The 13,709-nt window shown below is 47.0% G+C and overlaps 1 protein-coding gene across 3 annotated transcripts in view; it reads left to right on the top strand.

Moving 5' to 3' along the window:
- NKAIN4 (sodium/potassium transporting ATPase interacting 4) overlaps nt 1–13,709 on the top strand; it is a 53,237-nt gene that overhangs the window by 21,965 nt on the left and 17,563 nt on the right. For all 3 annotated transcript variants that reach the window (XR_012589609.1, XM_074604914.1, XM_074604913.1), the window contains exons 2-4: nt 4,068–4,205; nt 4,719–4,799; nt 13,408–13,605. Coding sequence is in view for 2 of the 3 variants with exons in the window: in XM_074604914.1 (XP_074461015.1) it covers nt 4,068–4,205; nt 4,719–4,799; nt 13,408–13,605 (417 nt within the window). In the remaining variant the exon portion in view is untranslated. The remainder of the gene's footprint in view (nt 1–4,067; nt 4,206–4,718; nt 4,800–13,407; nt 13,606–13,709) is intronic.

Here is a 13,709-nt window from a genome sequence, read left to right as displayed (position 1 = left end):
AAGTCTCCACCTTATCAGCATGACAGGAGCAACAGAAGACAAAGGTGAGGGGATAGAAAAAATTTGAGGGACCAGAATTTAAGCAAGCCCCCGCCATCAGCCCACGTTGAATCAGCTTGGAGCATCCTGCTGGCGTCGACATCTGCCAGTGACACTGTCCTGCCAGAGCCATCGGAAACGCAACTGGAATGGTTTGAACCCCCCAACAAGGAACTGTTGCGCATTTTGAGATGTTTTCTAAGACCATTTTCCTATTTTGCAATGGGCTCTGTCAGGCAACACTCCCCTCCAGCTCGGGTAGAGCTTCCCTCTCTGGTGAAGTTTTAATGGTGTAAAGACCTTGAGCATGTCCTGTCGGGCTGGCTGGCAAAGCCTTTCTTTGCTCAGTGAGCTATGTGATAGGACCCTCCGTAAAGCGCAGAGCATCTTCTCTGCCTTTTATATCTTTCCCGGCCGTATAAATGAACAATGGCCCAACAGAGAGCTTTGGCTTGTTTTGTTTGCCTGGCTAACAATTGCCTCACGTGGTTATTTGCTATTCCAGTTTCACTCCGATCAGCAGAAATGTGGTTTATTTCAGGAGAGAAAAGTCTGCCACAACTGTTCCCATTTTAGTACTGCAACAAATCATTTAATTTAAAGAACGAAAGGTAAAAATGTTCTATGGGCTAGAGAAGCAAAAGGAGCAGAAGGAATCCTGTTTTTAATAAGGATAGTCATAAAGAAGAAAAATTTGTCCTCCCTGATGGAAAGGTCCTGTCAGCTTTGAATGGGTTGAAACCCGTGCCACAATCTGTGAAATTTCGCTTTACAACCAATATCTCTAGAATATAATAGGCTTTCTCAATAGAATACTGTGAATCATCGTAAAGGAAGCTACAGCAAGGATATTACTCTGCAGAAACTTGGCAGCAGCAGACAAAGATGGCATTTCCCCTGCTCAACAAGAGGGATCCAGGAGAGGTTCAGTAGGAGGATGCAGATCCCTCAGTGCCCGTAGGCAAACCCTGACCCTGCCATTCCTGAGCCAGACTGAAGGAACCAGGACTGAAGGGAACCACCACATTCTTCACATCCCAACCCTAAATCGGGGCCAGCTTAGCCCAAACATCAGCCCTGTTTATCTGCAAATCTCAGCAGCGTTTCAGGGGTAAGCTTTGCACACAGACCTGGAGTGTAATGAGTGAAATGGTTGTTTATCTATTTGTTTTTAGCAAATATTTCCTTAATTATGCTACATTCCTGGGGGAATGGGGACAAGCCCAGGGGAACTTCAGGCTGCATTTCTGATGGCTGGATTGCAGCACAGACTCACTACCTGCGTGTCAGCAATACAGTGGTAGAGTTTCATCAGTAGCATTTGTGCTCGTCGTCAACATACATCTTACAGAAAATTGGTTTTATTTTTATAAATGAGGAAACAGCTTGCCTGAGCTTGCACATCACACAGGAGCATACTGACCCAGCTCCTGCTCCCCTTCACTGAGCCAGCAGACGGCCACAGCCGATCTCTGTGCCAGCTGAGTCACGCCTGCACCCAGCAACACAAAATCATAAAAAAAATGGAAAAAGTGGCAAAGGAACATAAATCAGAAGAGAAACAACCTGGAGACAAGGGCAAGTGCAGTAAGGAAGAAGGAAGTATGACGGTCCCTTCCAACCCCTACCATTCTGTGATTCTGTGATTCTGAAATTCTGGGATTCTGGAATCATGGGGAAAAATCCAGTGTGGCAGGGACCAGGGACCTCTCTAGGAGCTGTGCCCCAGTCTGAAGTCAGTGTAGATTGGCAGGTCCATCTCCAGGATGGTTGGGTACCTCTCACCTCACAGACCAATGTCTTCCCTGGACGAAATAAGCCCGGAAACATCACGAAGCTGTGGAAGGACAAGCTTTCCCCTTCTATACAGCCCTAATGGCAAACATTCATTTGTGAGAAGAAAACACTTTTCCAGACATGGATGCCCTGATTCTGGAGTGGGAAAACTCATGGCAGAAGGCATGGGCAGGAAGGATCTGCCTTCATCCCCCTTTTCAGGGCCTGAAGGCAAGAGGCGAAGCTGAGCAGGGTGTTATCTCTGCGGAACACACCCCCGTTGTGTCCCCTCGGCTAATTGATGCTCTGTGCGGCACACACACACGCGTTAATGTAACGCACAAAGCCAATTAAATGCCTGATTGGATGAAGCGGTCACAGTCAAGTGACCCATTGCCAGCCAGTCAGGATTCAAAATTTCCAAATATCGTTAAGGTACGTGCGTTAATCCCCTCCTAAAAGATTAAGCATTTAACCTATTACTGCTGTTTCTGAGGAGATACAGAAAATCCGCTGTGCTGCGGGGGGAGAGCAGGCTGAACGGTGCAATGAGCAGCGCTTGCCCCAGTCCAGCCCCACAGCCCTGCGCGTGGCCGTGCAGCCCATCTCACAGCATCTTCCAGGGGGTTCACATTGATCAGAACAGGGCAGTATGTGTCGCTTCAAAGGGAAGACTAATTATTTCACAGAAGAGAGATTTTTGGGGACTGTCTCCATTCCCTCCCCACTCTCTCTGCGCCCCTTTGCCAGTGAAGAGTGATGTCAAGGGGGAAAGCTGCTGACCCCCACGCTGGTTGATCTCCCTTAGACAGGGCTGCTCTAAATTTCTTTGCAATACAGATTTTTGTTGAACTTCCAAGATAGCGTTGAGAATTGCAATACCTTCCTAGCCCAAGAGAGGTGTGAAGGTGATTTCCCCAGCGATGCAGGAAGAAGGAGGAAAAATGATCATTTGATAGATGTGGCTTCTCTCATCGAGCGGCTTGACTGGGACCTGCAACCACTCACATCCTTAAATGCTTTGAGCCATTACAGATGCTCCAGTGCTTGGTCCCCAGCTCCCATTTAAAAGCCAAGCCAGGAAAAGATGTCACATAGCTGATCACACACAGTGGACTAGGATCATCCATGGTTAATGTCTAATTAGTAGTCAGATTAATATTAACTATCAATGGTATACTGTAATTATTTAAGTCAAAATAAATATGAAATGCAACAATGCAATCCCAGCATACTACTGTGATAATGAAGCAGACTTTGAACTCTCACCCTGGCAGGGAAATCTCCTGCTGTGCCTCAGCCCCAGCGAAGTCGCTGGTCAATGAGGGAAGGTTGGCTGCACTGCGTTAGTGGAGACAAGCAACGAGAAGATGTCTCTGCATAAGGCTGGGCACTGGGGAAAAACCTGCAGCAACCGTTTTGCCCCCTCCACTCACTGTTTCGCCCATAGCCATAATATTTAAAGGCTGTGGGGATGTAAAGGCTAGCACGCAATTGCATGTTTGCTGTGCTCTTTCAGCTGCAGGCATAACACAGCCCTTCAGATCCAGGTTACCAGTTGTTGCCTGATGCACAGACGATGGCTGTGGATGAAAAGCTCATCTTTATGCAAATATGATTTGAAAAGCAGGCCCAGCACTTCAACAGTAATGGAGTTTTATTTCGAGAACGCGGTACTAGCCTTGAATCATGTCATTAGTGCAGGAGAGGAACACAGCCTGTCCTCCCGGAAAACCGATGTGTTTGCAGAATTTCTTTGCTGGGTGGCAGCATTTTCTGCGGGGTTAAGGGGGAATAGAGAGTTTCCTCTTCTCTCTCACTTTGATGGACGTGTGCTGGAGAGCAGAAGCATGAGAGGTGTCAGGAATGATGGAGTGATGCTGAAGGCTCTGACAAATGAGCTCTTGAAAGTCCTGGTGCAGCCATTTAAGATGTCGCCGTCCTGCCATTCACCTCTGCCAGGGCCGCCTCCCCATTGCAAAGCACAGAGGACGTGGCCCAACACAGGCACTGGAGCTCACTGGTCAGCGTTAGCTTAGCCATGGGAGGAGATGGGATGAGAACAAAGTGGAAGGGGGGGTGTGCAAACACATGTTCTGTCCTACTGACCTGGTTCATAGGCAGCAAATTGCTTTGGGAATGGAGTAACACCTTCAGCTGCTGAGAGATTTGCTCAGGGAGCATGTCAAAACCTTGAGAATAAACATCATGAGCCCAGAAGCTGTAACTCTCATTTTCCTTCTCCCTTATAGCTTGCTGCATTAGAGAGGCAAGTGTTTGATTTCCTGGGATACCAGTGGGCCCCTATCCTCGCCAACTTCCTCCACATCATCATCGTTATCCTCGGCCTGTTTGGCACGATTCAATATAGACCTCGCTACATAGTGGTGGTAAGTAATATCCATTTTTTTCAGAGCCTTTCAAAGCCTTTCACAGCTTTGGCTCTGGTGGGATAAGGCAAGCAATGAAGAACCGAGTAAAGCCCTTGGGAAATCAGACATGAGCGTTGTAAACAATTTTAGCAGGAGGTACTGTGCTTAGGAACACATTGTTCAGTGTGCTGCACTTTCACTGTACTTGCTCCAAACTTGGAAGGTATCAGATAATTATTAGTGGTACCAGAGTAACACCGAGATGCTACACAACAGAAAGGGAGAACTAGGTGCCGGACAAAGGCATGGCAGAAGCTCTTCCACTCCCTCCAAACTTCTGCCCCTGTGTCTCTAATCAGGCAAGGGACCATCTGCATATGGGAAACAAGCAGAGGAAGAGAAAAGAGTTGTACTGCTGACTCAGGGCACTTAACTGCCCCCAGCTGCATCACATGTATATAAACTAATTCCAATGACTTCCTAATGTTTATTGCTTCTTTCTCTCCCCCCCCCCCCCCCATTCCCTTCTAGTATGCCATCTGGACTGCAATTTGGGTCACCTGGAACATCTTCATCATCTGCTTTTACTTAGAAGTGGGAGGGCTCTCAAAGGTAAGTAGGAGCTTTATGGGTGAGTGCCCAGGTTTTGCATCAATGGGATGGAGCTTAGCTGTGAGAGGCGGGGGTGGTGGTGTTCAGGTGGGTGGCAGGGGGGTGCCTGGGAGCGGGTCCTGTCCCCTTGCCTATGGAGAGGGCTGCCTTACTATGGATGGAGGAGTACTGCTGCTTGTATGGTAAAAATGGGAGGCTGATGATACTGATTCCTGGAGCCCTTTGCTGGTCAGTGCAGGTGGTGACTGGAGTAAGCCCTGCCCTTATAGTGTATTTGCTTTTTAAAGGTGAGAGCAAGCCTGGCAGCAGACCTGTCCTGAGGGGAGGTGGGGTTGGAGGGCTAATTCTCAGCCACGATGCAGAGGTGGCTGAGAAAGGCTGTGAGCTAACTAGATTACAGCTGATCCTCTTGTGATCTGATAACACCTTGGGAAGGAGGTGTGTGACTTGGAGGGGAAGGCCCTCATGCAGCAGTGGGTGTGCTCTCTCTGCGAGCTGGTCCCGGGGAAGAGCGGCAGTGAGGACTCGGTCTGGCTGGGCTGACTTGGACCAAGGGCTTTGCTGTAACTCCATCCCTGACCGGTTCTGGATATTTTTCTGCCTCCCAGGTCTGCTGAAGACCTAATGCACTTCAGCAACAGGGGTAGGTACCTGGTTGTTGCTACACCAGGGAAAATATTTCCCATTGCGCTGTTTGGAAGAGGCTCTTGTCTCTGTTGAACAGAGATTGAACCAGAGGGATGCTGGGGAGGCTGGTGCATCTCCCCTGGATGTGGCCTCAGACATGATGTGGCTTCCGTGTCTTAATTCTTCCTTCTTAAATACATTGGTGGCTATTCATGGCTCTTGGCCAGGGGTATCGTGGGTTAATATGGGAAGCTCTTTGAAGGCTAGATAAGCTAAGTATTGCTGCTTGCTTAATGAGGGGTGAGTCAGAAATAATAAAAATGGGAGGCAGGCCCTAAATTAAGCCTGAGCTGTAGCAATGAATTACTAAGTGTGCCTGTAGCTTAGCAGACTCTGAGCGATTATAGGATACAGGTTCATTTCGGAGCGCTCTACATCTGGCCTAAATTCCCAGGTCATACATCTAAGTTGCAGTCATAATTGGAACTGCGCTATGTTTTCTTTATCAGGCCTACAGTGAGTCATGAGTGACAGCATAAATCCTTTGCAGATAAGGAAATGTAACTTCCTAATTCCTCAATTATTCCCTTCTCAATTATCCACAGAAACTTTGAGAAAGTTCTTGCCCAAAACAGTGATTACTCATGATCTAGAAGCTCAGCCTGAGATGATCTCGATGTTGGCTGTGACCAACTAAAAAAAGAATTTTATGTAACTACTTAAACATTTCCTTCTGCAGAGGAAATATTGGCTTGATAAACTGCTCTGGGAGCTTCTCTGACAGCCAGTGTTTGCTTCCAGCCAGCTGATTACTTGTGTTTACTAATCCCAACCCACCCCGCAACACGCCGGGCTGCTGTTCTGCAATTCAAACAGCACAACAAACTCCACTTTCTCCACTACATAGGAGCTTCATCTCATAACCTTGCTCTGTGCTGTGGCTTGTTTTAGCAAAGCCAGCGCACAAAGAACCTTTATTTAGCCTACAGGATGACACTTGTGATTGGGGACGTTTTTTTTTTATAGAATTGGGCTGCAGTACAAGCTGTTATTGACTCAGTGGACTTCTCCCTAGAGCTGCAATGAGAAATTCATGCTGTTAGTTTGACGGCAACTGGCAAACACAGCAGAGTATTTGTGCTTGCTTGGTGGTAAAATCCTTTACAGCCTTGCCTCTGTTCTTAAAGAGTTAATTTCATTTAAAAAGGCTGTCTTGTAAGAAAAACTCATGATGCTGCTTTCTTTCCACCTTCTCCCCTTTAACTGAAGTTATTTGGGTCTTTGTAATGGCCAAATGAAACCTGACTTCCACATGAGAACAAAAGATGCACTTGGAACAGGAGTTAAGGTTTCTGTAGGACAGTGTGGTGCTCTGCAGGCTGCACTCAAGAGTAGTATTGCTGTCCTGCTCAACCTCTAGAAACCTAATCCAACACCAGCTGACATCTGCTGAGTCTTATCGATCTCTGTCTTGGGATCAGATCCCAGAAGGGCACCTGGGCTTGGATGAGCAAGTGTTGGACAGGGTCTTGGAGGGGGCAAGGGCAGAATCAGCCAGGGGTGCCGCAGAGGAACAGGTATCTCTGTGTGTCCTCAGGGCCCTTGGGAGGAAGCTGTCCTTCAGTTCCTAATAAGAAGTCAAAGTCAAAGCTTGTAATTAGCCTGGCAGTAAGCAGGTAGACTGCAAATATTAGAAGAAGAGCTTTGGTGGAGTGAGGCTGATGGAGCTGGTCAGGTAAACACTAACTCATTAAGTACTAGACTAAGCACGAATGTGCTGGGGAGTGTTTCAGACAGGGCTGTTCCTGTGCAAGTCCCTCAAGGGGCTGATAGCTCTGAGGAAGGTCTTCAGGTGGTTTCCCTTGTGACTCCTGGTGAGCCTGTGGGAGAGAGCCGGGGGGGAGTGGGAGAGTAGTGTTCCTGCCAGCGCTGTGCTCGCCCCTCTGTATTCCTGACAAGGGCAGCCTGCCAGGGAGATCTCTGTCAGCAGCTAGCTAATTTATAATGACAAAATGCAGAAAGGGCAGTGAGCTAGAAAGAATGGAGTTTGTTAACTTGGTGGCTGGTAATGACAGCCCAGTGCAACTGAGACAGGTGATAACTCGGGTAGGGTGAAAATGGGGGGAAAGGATCCAAGTGTTTCTGCTGTAACAAGTTTAGGAAATCCTGAAGAATTGAAAAAATGAGGAAATGGTTATGTGCACTTATTGCAAATAACTTTGTGCTGTGGTGGGTAGCTCTGATCTCAGAGTGGGGAGGGAGTGCCGGCGGCGCGCAGGGAGGTGCTGGTGCAGCTCAGGGCTGAGGTGAGCACGGACGCTTGTTCTTGTGCCCGGCTGATCTCAACAACAGAAACCAGGGGCGCCACGGCTGCGGGGTCTGTGAGGTAAGGTCCCATGTCAGCCCACAAGCAATTTGGCAAAGGGGTTAAGAGACTATCTCTTAGTTATAAACTCCATGTTGTCAGTAGAATACAGGCTGGTAGGTGCATGGTTGTGGATCTGCAGTTTGGGGGCTGGCTATTCGCTTTCCTTTCCCATGCAAACACTTCTCCACTGACTCTTTCCTCCGTTGGGTTGTCTGCCCATCACTTCCCACCCTCTCTTTCCTCCTGTCTTTCACATCATTTCCTAAAGTGCTCTTCCTCCAGCAGTGCTTGCTGTCTCCTGGCCATGGAAACCTGCTCTGGCCAGCCCTGCCCAGGGTAGTTATAACTAGTTACTAACCAGCTACCTCCTAACCACTAGTGATAATTACCCTGAATTTTTTTTTTTCCAAAAGGAAAATGCTCTTTCCTGCTCTGTGAATCTATTCTCTACTTCCTAAAGAGCTAAACTGGACTGGTTTCTATATTTCTATCCTGTAATTTTTTTTCATTTTGCAATCTTTTCTCAGTAGGAATAGGAGTGTGAAATATGGCACAGCAGAACTTCATTAGGTGGCCAGACACAAATGGATCAGCATAAGTGTCTAAGAAAGCACTTTCCTTGTTGCTGCAAGGGCCTCCCTAAGTGTGTAGATGATGCCAGCTTTCCTGTAAGCGCTTTGCCAATGAGCAGGCAAGAGATAGAGCAATCTGGATTTGAAGGGTTGCCTCTCAGCACTGGCAGTGAGATGGTGATGTGCCTCCAAGCGGCTTTTGGCAGCGTTGCCTTGCTGACTTGCTCTGCTCACAGTTCTGAGCACACTTGCAGCATCTGGGGGAAATGCAGCCTCTGAAGGTGCTGTACCGCTGCTCTGTGGTGGGGATCACAGCTGAATTTCCAGATTGCTATTCCTCCTCTTCTGGTCTGTTCCTGTTCCACCTCCCTCTTTTCTCTTTGTCCATCTGGCCTTTTGGTTAGGTGGATTGTTGGGAGCAATCTCTGAAGTTTCTAGGCTGTGCTTGAAATAACATGTTAAGCTGCTCCCTCTCTACTCGAGTGTGAAACAGTCCCTCCTGCAACCCCCCAGTCTGAGTTAATTATTAAAATCCTGCTGGTAAGACATATGAGCATCTGTCTGTCCAGCTGCTGTGCTGATTGACTCTTCATCATGTACTTGAGAAACATTCAGAGGTTTGAGGAATTGCTGTTGTGTATTTCAATGTATTCCTTTGTCTTTTTCCTCTGGAATTATTCATCTTGGAATAGTGACTTTTTTTTTTCCCTTTCTTTATATTGTCTGTCTACCCAGTGCTTTGATCTGAATCCAGAGCTGTGGTGGTGGTCTAAATCTCCTCTTGAAATGGAAGCAGCCCTTATTAGTCAGATGGGGCGGTTATTTGTATTCCAGAGAATCTGGATGGCATCTTGGGATGACTTTGTACCTGGAAAAAATACTGTGAGGAGGGTGGATAAATGCATGCCTAATTACAACTGTCCCTCCATTTAAATTTAGAACCTGGAAGCCTGGGATTTGGCCTTTAAATGCTGTGGCATTGTCAACAAGCCTGCTGAGAGACAATGAAAGTGCTTCTCTGTTGTCTCGGGGTGATACAGCTACCCAGCACACATGACTAAAAGATAAACATTTTATTTTCCTATTTTGATAAGAAATGTTTCCAACTGAAAAGATTTAAAATTCTGCTGCTGCCAAGCTCTGGGGGCTCCCATACAGGGCTCAATTTGTTTCTAGAGCCATTATAGTGCTGCTTTGCCTGATAATTAAGGAAATCTGGGGGGGAGGCAGTTCAGAAGGCTGTGAAAAACAAGAAATCTATCTCTGATAGTATCCCTTAGAAAATAATTTCAGAACAGCTTTCAGGAAACCATTTCAGAAAGGAACACAGCTGTCTCTGTGGGTGTCAGACGTAGGTGTGAGTTTTCCTGTGGGACACGGAGGGGTGAGGCTGTGAAAGGAAAATAGACTCTGTAAAATGTAGGTACTACAGTTCTAGTGCTGTTGCCTTCCTGCTCACACTGATGGCAAATGGATGGCAACCAGGTGCTACAACAGTTCAGAGTGACATGTGATTTTTTTTTTTTTTTGGCTGGCCTTCAACATGCTCCCGAGAAAGCGCTTGTATCACTCTTTGCTCATATTTCTCTTCAGGCTGAAGGTTAAAGAGGAAGCAATAGCCCTTCAAATAGCAGCCTGTCACAAAGCAAGGGGGAGTGTGGTTACACACAGATCACTCTCCCTTACAGCAGCGCTTGCTCGCTTCTGGGGCTGATTAACATCTTCCAACCTGCGTACCACTTTGGGGAGTATTTCAGTGTGTTTAGACTTCAGATGTGTTGCAGAGAGGTTTTGGGAAACAGCTGTTCCCTAAACTTGCTTGCAACTGGCTCTTTTCTCCTGATTTTAGTGTGCTGTTTCTATTTTGTAGTTCCACTTCTCTTCAACCATCTCCTCGCAAATGAAGCTGGCAAACCACAGGAGACATCCTGGGGTTGTTTTCCCAGTCTCCCAGCAAGCGCTGAGCAACTGGAGGTCAATTAAGTGATTTTCTTGAATGCTCTTTTATTGTGCCCCATCAGCACAGGTATCCTCCGAGGACACAAGCATTGCTTTGGATGTTGAGACCCTTTCATTCGTGCTGCCCTCGTGCCCTGCAGCACTCCAGACAGATGCTTATTCAGAAAGGTGTCTCTGTGAACGTGAGGGCATCCACAATTCCAGTGTGCAATCAGTATTCATTTTACATCTGCAAGAGGGATGGCTCCTCTGTGCAAGTCATTGTGGTGCTTTTAGAATCCAAATGTGCTCAGTTTTTCCAATCTGCTCTTAACTGGAGTATAATTTTTTTCCTTTTTTGCTAAGTTGGAGTATAATTGTAGGCAAAAAGCAGTGAGTGGTGCTTAGGACCTACTGTTCTTCCACCTGCCTACCTCCAGCCCAGCAGTGTTCTGCTTTTTCAGGCTTAATTCAGAAGCAAGTTCAGCTTCTGCAGCAAAGTTAAGCCAGAGCCAATTCTATGAGGACTGACAAAAGGGAGATTCAAGAAGGAAAGCAGCCTGTTTCTTACTTCTGCCAAATACACATAGATGCCTCTGTAAGGAGTAGAGCAGGCATGGAAGGGGCTCTTTGCATCAGTGAGGCAGAAGGTTTGGGAAGGCACCATCTGTGAGCTGGGAGAGGGAAGCCCTGGGGACCGAGGTTAAGAGTAGCTCCTTCAGTGCCCTGTGGAACAGCTTTGTTTCTGTGCTAATTGGGGGAAGCCCCAGGCAGAGCAACAGGAACTGAGTCTTTTTTTGGAGAAACGTGATTCTTTTCTTCCCTAAGAAAGTGGTAAGTGGCTTGTGAGAGGGAGGAGAGCATAGAAACTTGGAGGGATGGCTGTCTCCAGGAGGAAAAGCTTTTGCTGGGGAAGATTCATGTGTCTGAAACGTGCAAACTTGGGGAAGAAAGAACAAGCTTTGCAGAAAAGATGCAATTTGCTGGATATATGGGATGTCTGTGGGCCACTGAAGAGCAGTGCCCAGCAGAGGGGGCAAGCCAAAGACTCTTGTACCAAAATTGTGAGAAGCTGGAAGAGAAAAATGTCTCTAGAAATGAAGATAGCACAGCACCTTGCACTATGTGCATTATCCTGTAGCTGCCAATCTAATAATTATTCCCTGTAGCCTTTAAAATGCAGACAGCTCCCTTTAAACTCCCAAGTGTTAATAGAGTTTTCCCTATTGTCTTTACTAGTCAGGCTGCTTTCGCACTGGTGCCATACTTCATCTCCATGTCCTGCTCCATCTACTGTAAAACACATCCCATCTGTTGTGGTGATTATGTCAGGAGTTTGGCAGCTGTCTTCTCACTTAATTGTCCACATTTCTTAACATGTGCTTCCTGCAGCATATTTTAATATCAGCTCTGCAAACTGTTTTTGAGTATGTGTGGTGGAGTGGAGGGTACCTACACAATGTGCATAGCGGTGCAGTTGGTTTCTATTCACAGGTTTTCTGGCTGGCATTTAAATTTTCTGTCCCTGTAACTCAAGTTTGCCCCTGGATACAAAGACAGACACAGAAAAGTGTATCTGCAGGACTACCTGGCTAGCCTCCCTGTACTGGCAGCAGAGACAAGTCCTTTCTCCAGAGGGTAATTCAGAGCAGGAGCCTGGATTAGCTGCTCTGAATCTGTTTTTCACTCTTGACTCTACAGGGAGCTGAGGCGAAGGAGCTGCCGCGTGAGGTTTCCCATGTTGGGAAGTGTAAATACCCCAAGCTCTGCTGTTCTGGGAGCTGCTTCTTTCCTACAGGGACTGTGTAGGACCCTGGCATGAGCAGCATGAAGCAGTGTATGGATAGATTTAAACTTTTAGTAACGGTTAGGTGTGTGTGTGTGTGTGGGGTGTTTATATCCAGTACCTATTTCTAACCTGTAGAGACACGCAGATTCTCTGCCTGATCCATTTTATAATCTATCCTTCAGAATAAAACTTCCAATCCCTTGCCCTGTTTTGTGGCTGAAAGGAGTTGATTCCACATCAAAGTGACCTGAGAGGACTGCTGGGGCGCCCAGCATTTAGCACTTATCTGTGAAGGGATGAGTTCATTCAGCCACTTCTGAGTTTGTCTTTTACCATCTGCGGGGGGGGGGGGGTGTGTTTGCCATGTCCTGTAAGCTCAAAATCCCAAAGCTCTCCCAGGTACTCCAGCGAGTACCACTCTTTTCTCAAGTGCGAGCAAAGTGTTGTCATTTTTAAATGAGCTCCTAGTTGCGAACCAAACTCCTGCACCGCTTGTGTGGCGTTTCACTGCGTAACCCCCACAGTGGCATGGTTTACGTTATTGAACTAGCACAGACAAGAGCAAAACAAAAAGCCCCTCTCGGGGTAGAGGTGATAAGGAATTGCTGGGGAAGTGTTTGCAAGAAGCTGCAACCATCACTGTGAGGTCAGCTTGGCTGGGTAAACTGACCTGAGGCCGGCAGTGAGTAAGGTCAACAAAAGACATGGATGTGCCATATGTGAAGAACATGGAAGGAAATCAGACAAAAATGGTAAGGGAACTTGTTAGACGTCTTAAAAGCTAGGAACAGAGGAAGATCTGTTGGGTTTTGAAACTCACTTTGGGGTTATGAAGTTCATATTTCTCAGTACTCTGTGCTGGGAAGAGCATACTCGTAACACATGATTCTGTGACAGGATGCTTAGTGCTGCCTTTTTTGACTTTTTCTTCTAAGTTTGCAAGATTAATCTCCCAAACCCAAAACTTGAGGGTTCTTTTCTGGGTGCAGGAACCCAGTGTTCTTGGGTCTGAAGCCTAGAAATTGTCTTTCTGCTCTAGAAGCTGCCCAGACCTGCTTCCGAAATGGGCTACATGATGATAAAATAGCTTTGGAGTGCTGCAGGACTGTCTCAGAAATGGTTCCCACCACAGAAGCCTGCCTGTGAAATACTTTGTAATAAGGAATATGAAGCAAATGTATTTTGATCTGTGCTAGCATTTTTAAGGGTGGGGATGTCAGAAACTTGAGGTTTTCCATTGACTTAATATGGCCTCCACCTGACAGCATCGCAGACACTTGTAAATGGAGATCTCTTTGAAACTTTTCTCTTTAGGACAGTGAACTCTTGACATTCAACATCTCCCGGCACCAGTCATGGTGGAGTGAAAATGGTCCTGGCTGTGTAAGGAAGGAGGCTTCAATGTCTGGCATCAAAGGGCTGGACAGCCATTCCTACATCTCTGTGATAGGCTGTGCCCTGGAGTATCGGTACATCGAGGTCATGCACAGCTCCTTCCAGATCCTGATCGCGGTGAGTACATCGCTGAGACTGCCACGGGGTAGCAGTTTTTGAGGAGATGCCGTTTGGTTTTTTTTTTCCAGGCACAGGGACTGGTCCATATTTTCCATTCCGTT

The sequence above is a fragment of the Larus michahellis genome, chromosome 12, assembly GCF_964199755.1.
Source record: "Larus michahellis chromosome 12, bLarMic1.1, whole genome shotgun sequence".
NCBI lineage: Eukaryota > Metazoa > Chordata > Aves > Charadriiformes > Laridae > Larus > Larus michahellis.
The sequence above is the reverse complement of the archived record's forward strand: the minus strand, read 5'-3'. Positions and strand labels throughout refer to the sequence as shown.